This window comes from Myotis brandtii, unplaced genomic scaffold, assembly GCF_000412655.1.
Source record: "Myotis brandtii unplaced genomic scaffold, ASM41265v1 scaffold278, whole genome shotgun sequence".
NCBI lineage: Eukaryota > Metazoa > Chordata > Mammalia > Chiroptera > Vespertilionidae > Myotis > Myotis brandtii.
The window spans coordinates 937,810-938,059 of NW_005360594.1; the positions used below are offsets into that span (position 1 = coordinate 937,810).

The following is a 250-nucleotide window of genomic DNA, read 5'->3' on the forward strand; positions in this document are numbered from 1 at the left end:
GGAGCGGGCGGAGGAGGAAGTGTCATGGCGTCGGGCCGTGGAGCTTCTTCTCGCTGGTTCTTTACTCGGGAACAGCTGGAGAACACGCCGAGCCGCCGCTGCGGAGTGGAGGCGGACATAGAGCTGTCGTACCGCCAGCAGGCGGCTAACCTTATCCAGGAGATGGGACAGCGTCTCAATGTGTATCCTTTCCTGTGCCTGGCCCTCCACTGCTCACGCCCGGTCCCCACTCCTCGCCGGGTCTCCGGGC

The 250-nt window shown here is 64.8% G+C and overlaps 1 protein-coding gene across 5 annotated transcripts in view; it reads left to right on the top strand.

The window, feature by feature from the left end:
• The window catches only part of CCNT2 (cyclin T2), a 38,327-nt gene continuing 38,077 nt past the window's right edge, over positions 1-250 (top strand). For 4 of the 5 annotated variants that reach the window (XR_313739.2, XM_005868862.2, XM_005868859.2 and 1 more), the window contains exon 1: positions 7-182. Coding sequence is in view for 3 of the 5 variants with exons in the window: in XM_005868862.2 (XP_005868924.1) it covers positions 25-182 (158 nt within the window). In the remaining 2 variants the exon portion in view is untranslated. Of the gene's footprint in view, positions 183-250 lie in introns of all 5 variants that reach the window. The other variant, XR_001362602.1, reaches the window with a different exon arrangement.